This window comes from Molothrus aeneus, chromosome 2, assembly GCF_037042795.1.
Source record: "Molothrus aeneus isolate 106 chromosome 2, BPBGC_Maene_1.0, whole genome shotgun sequence".
In the NCBI taxonomy this organism is placed as follows: Eukaryota; Metazoa; Chordata; class Aves; order Passeriformes; family Icteridae; genus Molothrus; species Molothrus aeneus.
In genome coordinates, this window is record NC_089647.1 from 66,773,565 (window position 1) to 66,786,661 (window position 13,097).

Genomic DNA, 13,097 nt, shown 5'->3' on the forward strand with positions numbered 1-13,097 from the left:
TTTCACACATGTGCTGCTGATACCAAGATGGTAGAAAAATTTTCTCCCTGTCTGTCACACCTGGGTTTCAGCCAGGTATATCCTAACATCTTTGCTTTTTTTCAGTGATTAATCAGGGATACAAGTGCTCTGCTGTGGTCAGACAAAGCCAAGCACTGTCAGAGGCCCTGCACCTGGATGCCTGCAGGTGGCATGAAAAGGGCCATACACCGCAACGCTGCTGTCACCACTGGCAGTTCTCAGTTACTGCAACCTGATTTACTTTCCCTAGTCAAAATTCCTGTGAGTGAGAGGGATGAAAACTCATCCCATCATTAGGCTCATGAACATCCACTAGAAATAATTTTATGTCTACATCCTATCTTTGATTTAAGGGCAAACATGAGACCCTTGGGCTAAAGAGGAATGAAATATTTAAGAGCAGGAGAAAACTAAGTAACCATTAGGAGTTTTGCCTCAATTTATAGCTAAGCCACACAGTAATTAACTGATGTTGAAATGACTCTGTGAGATGATGCTTGGTGGTATGAAAGCAGAGAGAAAATTTCAGCATCCTGAAATACCTCTGTCTCACTTCAGATTAAAAACTCAGCTTTCTGCACTTACTTAACTTCTGAGCTAATAACTTTGTAAACGTTCCCACATGTAGGTTTGCCAACACAGCACACCACAGTAAGAATCACTGTCACTCTCTTAAAATAATTAAAAATCTGTTTCTGCTCTTTGAAAGGATTTCCAAATTCAGAGTTTGCTTGCCTTTGTTTCACATTTTAAACTCCCCACCCTGCTTTCTCTGAAGGATGCCTTATCAACCTGCTAACCAAAATGATTGTTCATGATGGGATTTCCAACTGGCCCTGCCATTCAACCACTAGGACTTGCCTGTCAGAAGCAGGGTTACACGGCTCTGCAGTGGGCAGTGACACCAAGACCTGTGCTAGCTGAGACATCAGCCTGGATGGTGGCGAGGCCCCTCCAGCCTTGCCAGATCACGCCTGGGGATGGGTTTGGTCTTGCAAACACAGCCACAGATTTTTATTGTGGTGGAAGTTTAAACGAAGCAGAAACATGGCTCAATAAGCCAGAAAGGATCACCTTTGATGTTTCCAGTAAACTCCTCTCTGGTTGATTTCAGTCCATGTTAGCATACAATAGATTAAAGACTGTCTCCAGCTGCAAGTAATGCTTTTCACTTACTTCCATTAGGAACAGAAAACAAAATACTACCCTGCATGTCAAAATTAACATTAACAAGAATCTCATTACTACTGCTGTTACACATGTGTGACCCTGTGTCTGCAGAGCATGAAGGATTGAAGTAAAAACAGACATTTGCTGCCAAACTCCTAGAAGGATGGAAATGGAAAATATGGCTAAGAAAACGGTATGGCACTCATGTTTTAGCTCATTACACAATTAATCTGCCAGCATCAGAAACATTGCAGTTATGAATACTGCAGTGCCTAAAGCATAACTTTGGACCCTTAATTTTGGCACACAGCACAGTTCAATATCTAAAATATTGCAAGAAAGCTCCTGACCAAGAGCAAGTCTTCCGCTCTTTCTTAAATTGAAACTGTCTCAAATGTCTCTGATAACAAATGCATTGGGGTGGATCGAACACCAAGCAGAAGGAAATCATCTCCATCCTTCTTGGTTACTCCTGGAAAATGGGTTTTACAACTGTGGAAGTCAGCCTCATAGCACAGTTTGATGTTTGAAACAAATGAACATCCCCCTTCTTCGAAATTTTTTTAGAGAACAGGACACCAGCATGGACTTAGCAGGAAAGCATCAAAAAAGATTGCAACAGACATCACTATGCATTTCTAATGCTGGAAGCAACACTTCCAGATGCAGATGTACAGGAACTACTTAAAATTATGACCTCAGAGACTGTGTTGTACTCAAGTTTATTTAATGCATTCTAGGAAACAAAAGTGTGTCTTTACAGACTACCAAATGCACGTGAATGACGCTATTCACGATTTCCTTCTCCTAAGCTGGTTCATACTATATAAAGCACATATACAACATTTTTCTTCCTGTTTAAAGTTCATTATAAATGCTTTATGCATTGGAAAAATGCTCTGAGTGCACCAATCAGATTTTTGATCAAAACAGCTTGGTGCCTGGTAGGGGCAGCAGAATTGGTCGATTTATTTCATAAAACTTTATGTACAAAGCAGCAGTATCCATGAACATAATGGTCAGAATATAGAGTCTACAGGGGTAATTTTTATTACCATTTATAGCAAGATTACCCATACTCCACAGTTTTCAGATTTTATTAAGATTTTATGGGACTATATGGCTTTAGCAGTTAACTGCACCTAGCGTGGTTATGGTTCACAGAGAATGGGAACTGGCACTGAAATGCACAGTGTAACTAATCTAGCAGAGAATATTAATTGCTATGATCCAATCAAAGGCAATATTTAAAATCATTTCAACAGTCAAGTAATTTGCAATAAACCTGTAAAATAATAGCTATATGGAGAAATACAGAGGTAAGAGGGATCGCATGGTTGTAATATATGCACATACTTAAGCATCTCTGTCATTGGGTTGTATACATAAAAATACAAACCCATTTTTTAAACAAAGGACTTTTCTCTTTCTAAGCTATTTCAATGCCAGAAGACCTCATCTACACAAAAAAGGAAACTGCTAAGACTACTGAGATTTATGTCTCGCTGAGCATCCAATATACAAATACTCTATCATCAAAAGTAAACAAGGAAAATAATAAGGACAGAATGTATTTAATATTAGATAAAATACTGTGAAACTACTACACAATGGTAGCAGACTGCAACTTACACACTGCAACAGGCCAGAGATATTTTAGACATCAGGAAGCTTCCAGCAGGTTGGTCCAAGGCACAATAAAACCCAAGGCAGAGAGAAAATAAATGAGAAGTTTTAGGCATGTGTTTCTGCTGGATCCAAATTCATGGAATAAAAGCAAGCAGATCAAAGCTCAGCCCTGGTGAGAATACAGAACTGAAGGGCCAGAGGCATTCTTGGCGTGGAAGAGAAGGAACTAACAGCTTCCAAAAGGTGCAGGGACTCAGGATATGTCAAAAGATATTTACTCATCCCGCTTATGCTGGGTTCGCAAATCAAGTTGGAGTATGCCTGTTCCTCATTCCCCTCCTCAAATCCCTCCTAGCTGAAAACGAACAATGAACATCAACATGAACAAATCATATTGATGAATCTTAAAAGAGCATTTGCTTCTACAGTGAAAGAACCCAAGTATGTCACTAGTGAATCATTAGAAGTAGCACTTTTCTGGAAATTTAAGTAGAAGACTATTTAGGGAAGTCTCTATAGTTAAACTAATCTGTTTTGTCTTAAATCAACCTCCTTGGTTTCAAATACCACAGTGTCTGTGTGGTAACTTACAGTCTGTGTTTTAACTCTCCACTCTGGCAAAAACTACTGTTTACTCTAGCTCTTAAATAATGTGCACCATCTTCAGGAGCACAGGTCCCACCGTGAAGACAAGCCTCTCCTCTGCCTGCCTCTCTTCCTGCCAAGCCACTACCAACCTGTTCCTGCTTTCCCAGAACCAGGAGTGTTTCTTCCAGCTGAACCAACCAAACAGGAGGAGACAGAGCCAACATTCTGGGGGGCAGCAGCGGGGGAGGTGGACAGGCTGAATACAGACAGCCACAGAAGATCTTTGGAATAACAACAAAATAATGGCAGCTAAAGTAGAAACTCCCAGCCTCAATGCAACTCAAATCCAAAATAACTGTCTACTAAAATGCAGAAAGGATAATCACTCCACATGAAACAAAAAAGGCAACACTACTGATTTTAATTAAATGTCTCTTCCATAGCATAACTTATACAAACAGACCATATAATCTGACCTCTAAACATATGGAACATCTTAGTTTCTATCTTTTAACTGCAAATTGCATTTATTTTTGCAAAATAAACTTTACAGTAGGCAGAAATAACAGGCTGTACTTTAAAAAACAGTAAGGGCAGTGGATAATGTAATCTAATGGTACTACCTGTTTGAAGTCACAAAAAATCTGCAGCAAAAGATACTGCATTTACTACTTATTACTATATCCACAGTGAGGAATATGCAAAACAGTGCAAACTGTGAAAAGAAAAAACCGGTGTATTTTTGCCAGGTCTACATATAGATACAACATAAAAAAGGTCCAAGACCATGTCGTAACAGCTGTTTATGTACAAGAGAAGCAGACAAAGTTCAGTTGGCAAGTTTAAATTTATAATGTTCTGACTGGTGAATTTTGCAAGTGATTGTGCCCTCTGAAAACATAAAAACTCATAAGAATGAGAATCCATAAATTTGATTCCAGAACTCTGGAAATATCAAAGTTGCACCAGCCCTTCATCCACCATTATCAGGAAGGAGCGTCTAAAAGGCTCTTCAATGAAAGCATTAACTCCTCTGAACTACAGAAAACAATTTTCAAGGATATTGTATTTGGCAAAACCTGCTGCTAGAGGGACATGATTTGCCAGTAGTATTCATGGATATCTGCTGAAAGCAAAGAACAATGGTCCAAACCAAGCATGAGGTTCATGTAATTAAAAACACTGAGGTTCTAGTTTTTCACAAAAAAAAAAAAAAGGAAAAAAAAAAAGCTGGAATAAACATTTTCAACATAGAAAATGCTACATTTTTTTCCTCTATGCTAAGTCTCAGGAAGAGTGGAATAGTTTTTCTTCTTGAAAATTTCCTCTTAAAGGAAGAAAAATAAGAGAAAACACAGAAATAGCTTGAGGCAGATATGCAGTATGGGAAATAGTCTCAATGGTTTACAAACAGACAGACTTGGAGCAACTGAAGATTGGGTTTTAAGGGAAACCATCAGGCAGTCTTATCTATAGGTGCTGCTACCTGCTGGGCCTCTAATTAAACTTTTAGCAATGCTTACCATTGCTAAACAGGGAGCAAAAAAAAGCAAGGAAAAAGCTTTTCTGGGACTATAATACTGTTTCATGGAATATTTCAATGTACAATAATGTCTACAATAAACACCTAATCTTTACAGTCAAAAAACGTCCAAGCACCATTTAAGGCTGTGACAACAGCAGTGACCAGTGAAGGAAGTGAACTTTGGGTCTGCCATGGTGTGGGGGTGGCACAGGGCACACGAGGTGTCTGGTGTCCATGGGGACTTGTGCCTGGTTCCCTTCCCCTGCGTGCCCAACAGCCCTAGTTCATTTCTCTGGTTTATGTGTATGAAATAATGAGAGGAGAAGGTTGTAGAGGGCAACTTGCGCAGCCGGGCTGGTGCTGTGGGGGCTGCAAGAGACCCTACTGCTCTGGGGATCACCCTTGAGTGTGTCCTCCCCATTGGGTGCATAGGGGCAGGAAGGTGCCTGGTCAACAGGGGGGTCTGTACATAACTGTGCGTGCGTGCTCATAGCTGAGTGTTGTGGTGTTAGCAACTTGTAGGAATTTACTAAGATTTGTAAATGGTAAGTGATGTATTACCGACACCGAAAACAGTGTTCTCTAACTACCTTCTAATTAAGCATTGTTAATAACTTCCTAAAAAATGCACCAATCCTGATTTTGATTTAGATTAGGTTTTTAATCCTGCAAAAGCACATCACTCTGACATAAGGGTGGTTTTGCAGCATGACAGCCCTGTGTCCCATTGCCCGCCTTGGGGTGTAGCACGGGGCACAGGACCTGACAGGATGCTGCTAGCACCTTGTATATACAAGGGCTACGTGTCTTCAAAACAAAAAGAAACCTTGCAACCAAAAAGAAAAAAAGGGAGAGAGGAGGCAGGATAGACAGCAGAAATAAACAGCAAACTGGGAGGCAGAAAAGGAGATCTGAGACTCTTCTGAAGGATGGTGAGACAAAGAACGCCATGATGAATGGCACCGTGGAGAACGATGTGCAGAGGCGGAGGAGGAGATGACAGTATAGGTTAGAAATATTAACAGAAAAGGAGGGGGAGATGAAGCAGAGCTGCTGAAAGTGGCACTCAAAGAGCAGTCAGCAAGATGGGAAGGACTAGAAAAACTAGAGAAATAGAAAAAGACAGGGAAACAGAAGACAAAGTAGCCACTTCTTGTGCCAGAGGGAAGAGAATATTCAAACAGAACATGAAGAAAGAACTATTTGCTTGAACTGCCTAAAAAAGCAAGCACCAGGAGAGTTTTGTCTGAGAGTGAGAGAGAGAGAGAGAAAGGAGGTCTGGGAGGCATCAGGGAAAGCAGAAAGCCACCTGTGCAAAACACCTGGAGACCGTATTAGAGAGATGGTGACAGCCTGAGAAGATTTTGCAAAAAAACCTAAAAATTAAATGGTTCTAGTCAAACCTGGAAGGAAGAGGACAATTCAACATGAGAAAAATAAAATTGGGAATTACAAGGAAAAAGCTTTTCTCTGTGCCCTGTTTCTTGTATTTGCTCCCCTCAGCACCTGAAACCTAGAAAAACAGGAGATGCCTGAGCTCAGGTCTGATGTAATTTTCATATTAAAAATACCTCTTTTCAGGAAAGTGCCTTAGTCTCAATTGTGTGAAAAGGGCTTAGATAAAGGGTCATGCAAAACATAACTTTAAGTGCTTCCCAACTGGCACTCCTGGATCATCAACATTGTCTCTGAATTAGCACCAATGCAGCAATAACACAGGGATTATGCTGCTGATGCTCTCTGTGGATCAACTGTTTCAGTGTGCATATTTTTCTGTTTCTGAAAATTAGCAGCATTCATGTAGAAGATGAAAGCTGTGAGTCTAGATGACTCCAAACCTGCATTTGTCCATCAGCTACTAGAGGATTAGGAAGTAATTCAATTTGGCAACAATGTCCGGTTAGGATCTGTGTACATTTATTTTTTGTTATCAGCACAAGAGCTGATTATTGAAGAGAATTTAGTCTGCACACATATTAAACTAATTTAATTGGTTAATTTGTGCAATATAACTGCATTGAATTATTTATATTGTTTTGCACTAAAGAATGAAAAACACTCCAGCAAAAGCTGATAAAAGATTACTACCTAGAGTGGATTGCTGCCCAATTTACTTCTATTGTATTTATTTAAATTATACTGAACTTCTTAATCAAAAGAATTAAGGACAACAAAATGAGTACAACTCATGAGAAAAAATTAATAAACTGAAGAACTGTTAATACCTTCTTTTAGTTTAACTGTGCATTAATAGATGATGCAGGGGCTAATGGCTAATGACCTCTACCAATTAGAGCACAAAGGCCATATTGTCAGGGCAGGTCTGGAGGCATAGAGGGCATGGGCTGAAATCCCTACAGCACATTAAATTCTGGAATTTTGTTGATGAAACTGGGGTAGTGAATTTCCAGTTTTACAAGATCAGGAGGTGCTTCCTACAGAGGAGACTACTACCACAGCCAACTAGCACCTTTGAAAAGAAAACAAACAGGAAAATTTCTCAATTAGCTCATGGTTAGGTCCACCTTGATGCGCCAAAATCAAAATACAGACTAAAACTTTCCTTTTTCTGTTTGTTTGGGTTTTTTTTTCCTAGACTACATGGTACAAAGTCCTAGTTTTATTCATAATTTATTGACAGAAAGGCACAAAGGGCTAAAATTACATCACTGTATGAAGTGCAATAAAACTTAAACCATAATTTTGAGGCTTAAAACTAGACTCAGATCAACAATGAGTTCATTTCCCATGTCCAAGCCTACTGAGAGGGCAGTCCCCCTTTGGGTAGTGAGGGAACAGTAGGAGAGTCACAGACTAATACACAAGAGGATGCCCCTAAACATCTGAATGACCCATCACTGTAGGCCTGTACAATAACACACAGTTGCCAGTTCATGAAAAACAGACATGAGAGGTAAGAAACAAGTTGTTGAGACCTGTTCACTATGCAGTTAGGAACACAAGAGATATTATAAGACTAAATGTCCTGCAGTCTCATAAGCCCCAAAGTAAGGTTATCTGTCAATACCCTTCCTTTCTGCCTCAAGCAATACCTCATTTCAAGAGAAAATTACCCTATTTTATTCACTCACGTGCAATGAGCCTTGAAATGAGTATCTCAATCCTTTCCTCATATTCCCATATCTGTCACTAATGCCCCCTTTAAAGCTGTGCTTTCAAAGTTTCTGGGCACATCTGTTTTTTCTTTCCTTACTCCACCCATCATCTCACTATCCCTAACAAGCTTTTGCTCCCTCAGTAACTGTTGGGTTCTCACTCTTTCTTGCTTTCCAGCTCCCCTTTCTGTGTTCTTTGGAGACCTCAAGAGTGTATCTGTCCTTCTGACATGTGCCTCTTCCTCCCTTCACACCTCCCTGTGCCTCTTGGGTCCTGTGTCTGTAAAACTCATTCCCAACATAAACACTCTGGGTGGCTTCCTTCCCTTCTCCTGTTTAATCTGGAAGAAGAAACCTAATTCAAAGTATTGCACTGCCACTCCTTAAGCTTAGTAAAACCTACTTCTCTGCATCTGCTAATGCTCTTTGGTCCACAAGCCTTTCCTTAAACACATTCCTAGAGCCTGATGATTGCTTTCTCCTTGCTGGGGAACAATCCCTCTGACATTCCTCCTCCTTGCTAAATCTGAAACACCTGGTGAGTTTTCCATGTTCATCTATGATGTTTTATATATTGTCATAAATATCATACACAGACATTTTTTCCATTCTCCTACTTCTTCAGCCTCTGGGGAGGACTTATTTCTCTCAGGACAGAACCTGCCACAAGTTGTCTGAGCATCTAACACCACTGCTAAACCCAAACTTCATTTAAAATCTTATTTACTTTAAAGATCATCTGGGATAAGATTTTTAAAGGTTCCTGCAAATTGTGTAACTTGTACGTCTTTTCAGCAACAACACAGTAAGTATGGAAACGAACAACTTTACAATTGTCATTATGTTTTTCTCATACAAGACCAGTTTCAGAGATGCCACAGATGCACAAAACTGGGTCCACCTTACCTTTGACATGGCTTCTCCCATCCTCCAACAGTGGTACTACTATAGTGTTGTTCATATTCCCAGGTGATCTCACAGCTGTATAGACAACAGGTACCGACTGTACCACCACGGGGATACGGTGCACGTGACTCATTTTGTTGGACTGCAAGTTCATGGGACTTGAAGGTGGTACTGGATGGATAATGTGCAAAAACTGCTGGCCTCCAACACCAGATGCAGAGGCCACAAGAGGACCTGGAGTTAATACTGACGGTACAGATGCTGCTGAGGAGACTGATGTTATTACTGTGGGGGATGAAGCTGGCCGACTGGAAGAAGAAGAAGTAGAAGTAGAGGAAGGGGAGGAGGCTGATGCTGTCATGGAAACCGGGGAAGATGAAGCTGCTGTAGGGGACGACCTGGCTTTGTTTATTGACAAGTCCACTGGTTCAGTCTGTGTTTGGAAATGGTCTGTAGATAATGAATCCTCCGTGGGGTCGGCCTTCATGTTGTTTAGTAACAAGGGTACAGCATCCATATCTGGGTAGTTGTGGACGTTTGGAGACTGCTGAGGAAGAACAAAGGGACATAGTTACACATGTGGCTAAAGATGACTTGCACACCCAATTGCTAATGCACACCGCACAACTTGATCTGAAAGCCAGAGAACTTACTCCCTTTTCTTGGGTCAGCTCATAATTTTAAAGTACAAATCATGTTAGAAAGCACAAGCATGTTCTATTTGAATAGAGTATTAAAAAGAATAAAAATTCTACTCCCATTCCTTAGAAAGTGTCAGGATTAACAGTACAAAATCATCCTGCTTCTTTGCACTATGCAAAGTCACCAATGACAAAACTTTCAGCATCTTCAGCAGTAAAAACTATTTATATTGACAGAACATTTTTTCCCAACATCAAATTTTAAACCACAGCATTACTTCCTTGTGTCATCATCACTCAGACATGAAGAAAAAATGGTTATCACCATTTCTCAAACAACTTTCTGCATGCTCCAAGACTGTAATTTCCCCCTACTTGTCTACCTTCTTCTAGACTAGACAGACCTGGCTGTTTCTTTCTGTCATGTCTGCTTTAAAAGGACAAGCCTTAGTACCCATTTGCTTTTTACAGTGATCTTTGAAGTTGTGTTTACAACAGATTTCAGAAGGTGCCTTATGCTACTCTCAGTCCTTCAGTTCTATGTTTGACTTCTGCATTCTGAATGCTCATTGGTAATGAACTTACAGGTCAGTACAGAGCCAAGCATTTGTACGACTGCCCTGTCAGACTGAGCAATGGTTACAGCAATTCATTATTCTGAACTAGCCCATTAAACAGCCTTACCCATTGTTATTATTATTATTATTTCCATACTAATTGAGAACAATTTTCCTCACTTCACAAAATGATTTTATGCTTTAGATTAATTCTTTCAAAGCTGGTTGGACTAAATTTATTCTAGATCAGTGCCGTCTGCTATTTTTATAGTTTTTCCCTTATTTCTGTCATCAAAGAAGTTAATAGAATTTTTGAATAATGCTAGACCAAAGACAGATCCCTAGAGAAGTTCATTTGATATATCTTTCCATTTTGACAGTACATCATTAATAACCAGTCTTTAATGATGTTTTTTCAAGTAATTTTCACCAGGCAGAGCAAGAATGGAAAAGCCCATCGATAATCTGGTCTAAGGCAAAGCAAGCTCTCAGCTCCCTAGCTATGGAATTCCATGGCACTGCACTGCAGCAGAGCTTCTCTACAGACAGGCAGTCACACAGTGTAGAACCAAACCCCAACCTCAACACAAAACACTGCTCCTTCAAACCTCACTTGACCCAAAACAATTATTCCCTGTACAGACCTAAGCAGCTCTAAATGCATTAACTTCATCTCTAGATTACAGTAGTTACAAAGTATCGAAAAATATTAAGTCAGAAATATTTAAGCTAGAAATATTTTAATGCATCTACTGTCAATAAACTAACAATCAATCAAGCTATGAATTCCCTTTGGGGTTTTTATAATCAACTACATTAAATATTTCCAAGAAAAGACTTCCTTGTTTTGAGTCAGAGTCAAGCCTCAACAGAGAATGAAATTCTGTTGAAAAAAGGAAAATACAAACATTTATATTGAAAACTGCAGTAATAAGGACCTAACTGGATATTATTCCTGGCATGCTGAAAGATGAGATGTTCTAGTAGATCTCATCTATTCAGCTGATTTAGATGGTTCTCAGATCTGACATTCCCCCCCATCTGAAAGCAAGAACATCTCTGGGATGTTCTCTTCCTCTGTTCATACACAAATCAACTTAAAATAAAGGGACCACCATCTAAATAATGGATTCACCTGAACCCTGGATAGCAGGCTATTCTGTTGTATTACAAGTAACAAAAGCAAGATATCCCTTTTCATAAAGACAATGGGAAATTCTGCTAAAAAGAACACAAAGTGAAGAACAGGTTACTTTTCAAAGCACATAACCAGCCATGAGTGACAAGGCTACGTAAAGCTCTTCCTCAAGAAGGCAAACCTGCCTGTAATTGTCAGGTGATGATTCCTAGTAACTTCCTCTGAAACACCTTATCCTGGCTGATGTCCATAATGTGACCCCCCCACCATGCCTCATAAAGACAAAGCCATAAACATAGATGGCACAGGAAGTTAATTTGTCAGATCTTGACAAGTCCCACCTACATGCACTTGGGCAGACAGACTGGTCTTGCTGAACTCAACAGACGGGCACCAGAGCAAAGGCAAAGTGGAGAGGGACACCTGCACCTGAACCCTCATAAGACCAAGGCAGCATCTCCTATCTTAAATGTTTGAGAGGAGAGGGATAAATGGCATCAGCTTGTGCAAGAGAGATGACGGATCCCCTCATGCACACGGCCACACAAATGTCATCTAGAAGCAGCGTGAACCACCAGCTCTATCCACAGTGTAAATAAATCCATCATGCAAGAAATCCTATGTTTCTTTACTCCAGGTTTTCCCTGGGTGCCAGAGGCAGATATCGGGCTGACCCACTGCCACAAGGGACTGAACACAAGGGATCTCAGAAGCTATTGCCAAACAGGGTACATCTGCCCCAAAGCCCTACCTGGCTTTGCAGCAAGCAGCACTAGGTCCCTCACAAGAAGAGTAAAGAGCCCCAAATCCTCCTGTAGCTGACATCACACAAAGTATTTGTTCCATGGATAGAGTTAATGGTCTTTGAGACAAAGCACAGGTCACGACTTACAGATTTTTCTAAGTTGTGCTAAGAACAGACCTTTGTTTCACTACAGTAATTACACCTACTCCTTTGGGAATTCAGGAAAAAAGTAAGATGTAACTTCAGACTATCCAACAAATCACTCTCTTTTAACAACTCTTCTACATTTACTTTTGTTTGTACATTCCTTACATTCCCTATATCATTCCCTGGGTACTCTCTTCTTGTCCAGAGCTGCTGGAGGGGTCACACAGTCTCTATGTACTATGGTAATGCAGTTGATATTATTATTTCAGTCTTCAGCAGTGAAACAAATCTCGAAACCTTTACAATCCCTTCATGAATTTCTCCAAACAGGATGCCAACTGGCAAGCCCTTCCATAGCTGCCTTTCCCTGACAAAACTCTAAGACTAAGGATGCCCTTTGTTTGGTGAATTCAGGATGTGACTGATGTCAGCTGACATTACGAAAACCAGCAAGATCCTTGTCAAAACAGGTTGTATGTCTCATATTTAAGACAAAAATTGTAAGCAAGTGCTGTATTTTCTTCTGCTGGTGGTAAACAAAGAGATCTGCTCCAACACTTACACTCCCTTACAGTGAGCTACAAAGTGGTATATGCTCCTCCATGACCTCAGATTTTATCTAAGTTGCCAAAACTCTAATCAGTATGTGAACCAAAACTTGGAACATTAAATTTATCATTATTTTCTGAAAATGAATGGTATAAGTAAACTTCTCCCAATAATGACAGCTATTCCAGAATGAGGAACTACGGGAAGAAGAGCAGCAAGGAAGCCAAAAGGAATGGCTGAATTCTCAGAACACTATTACTTAGCATCTCCCACTAATGTTATTAACTGAGAAATACCTGTTCATTTTCCTAGACACTGAGTGTTGTTGTTAGTTTTAACTAATGGAACTACATATTTTCCAGCTG

The 13,097-nt window shown here is 40.1% G+C and overlaps 1 protein-coding gene across 1 annotated transcript in view; it reads right to left on the reverse strand.

Annotated features, from left to right (window-relative positions):
* KLF12 (KLF transcription factor 12) overlaps nucleotides 1-13,097 on the reverse strand; it is a 228,388-nt gene that overhangs the window by 78,613 nt on the left and 136,678 nt on the right. Inside the window, exon 4 of the mRNA XM_066545072.1 lies at nucleotides 8,956-9,499. Coding sequence (XP_066401169.1) covers nucleotides 8,956-9,499 — 544 coding nt within the window. The remainder of the gene's footprint in view (nucleotides 1-8,955; nucleotides 9,500-13,097) is intronic.